Source organism: Aureococcus anophagefferens, assembly GCF_000186865.1.
Source record: "Aureococcus anophagefferens unplaced genomic scaffold AURANscaffold_1814, whole genome shotgun sequence".
Lineage (NCBI taxonomy): Eukaryota > Pelagophyceae > Pelagomonadales > Pelagomonadaceae > Aureococcus > Aureococcus anophagefferens.
The window spans coordinates 1-891 of record NW_008706552.1 but is presented as its reverse complement, the minus strand read 5'-3'; the positions used below and the strand labels follow the sequence as shown (position 1 = coordinate 891).

The 891-nt window shown below is 70.8% G+C and overlaps 1 protein-coding gene across 1 annotated transcript; it reads left to right on the top strand.

The window, feature by feature from the left end:
• Positions 1–347: 347 nt before the first annotated feature.
• AURANDRAFT_9995 (hypothetical protein) lies at positions 348–587 on the top strand (the record flags this gene model as incomplete). Its single annotated transcript, XM_009045215.1, has 1 exon — positions 348–587. A coding segment is annotated over one exon (240 nt), but the record flags the coding sequence as incomplete, so codon positions are not given.
• Between the last annotated feature and the right edge of the window lie 304 nt (positions 588–891).

The following is an 891-nucleotide window of genomic DNA, read 5'->3' as shown; positions in this document are numbered from 1 at the left end:
GCACACTTCCAGCGATGGGCCCGACATTGAAAGAGAAGAGACGCCAGAAGAAGCTCGCTGCTGCACAAGCGGTCGCAAAGGAGGACAGCAGCAGCTCCGATAGCTCCGACAGCTCCGACGACGACAGCTCCGTCGCTGAGGCGGCGCCGCAGAAGCAGCCGCCGGCCGAAGCCGCCAAGGAGGAGTCGGCCGACGAGAGCGACAGCGACGACGACGAGCACGCACCCGCGCCGCAGCCGGAGAGCGACGACGAGCACGCACCCGCGCCGCAGCCGGAGAGCGACGACGACGACGGGCCGCGCGCGTTGGAACGGCCGCGCGCCTCCAAGGCGCAGGCGCACATCCGCACGGTCTTCGTCGGGAACCTGCCCTTCGCCGCCACCGAGGCGCCGCTCTGCGACCTCTTCTTCCCCGGCGGCGAGGGCGCGGAGCACGAGGAGACGGACGTGGAAGTCAAGCGCGACGTCGAGTCGGGCAAGAGCCGCGGCTTCGCTGTAGTGACGCTGCCGGACGCGGACGCCTGCCTGGCCTTCGTGGACAAGTGGGCCGACGCCGACTTCGAGGGCCGGAAGCTCGTCGTCCGCCTCGAGCGCAAGGGCGTCAAGGCGCGGCCCGGCAAGCCGAAGCGCCGCCGCGACGACGCGGACGCCTCGGAGCCGGCGCCCGGGGACGCCGCCGCGCCGCCGCGCAAGGCCCGGAAGCGCCGCTCGAAGAACATGTCCGACGCGCGCCGCGCGAAGAAGGAGGCGCGCGCGCAGCGCCTCGCCGAGGCCCGCGCGGCGGCGTAAGCGTGGTATCACCCAGTGCAACCAAAATAGGATCAGTCGGAACAATGCCGGACATTTAACTTTGAGCGCGACACTCCCGCTCGTTTACGCGCTTAAGCGGCCG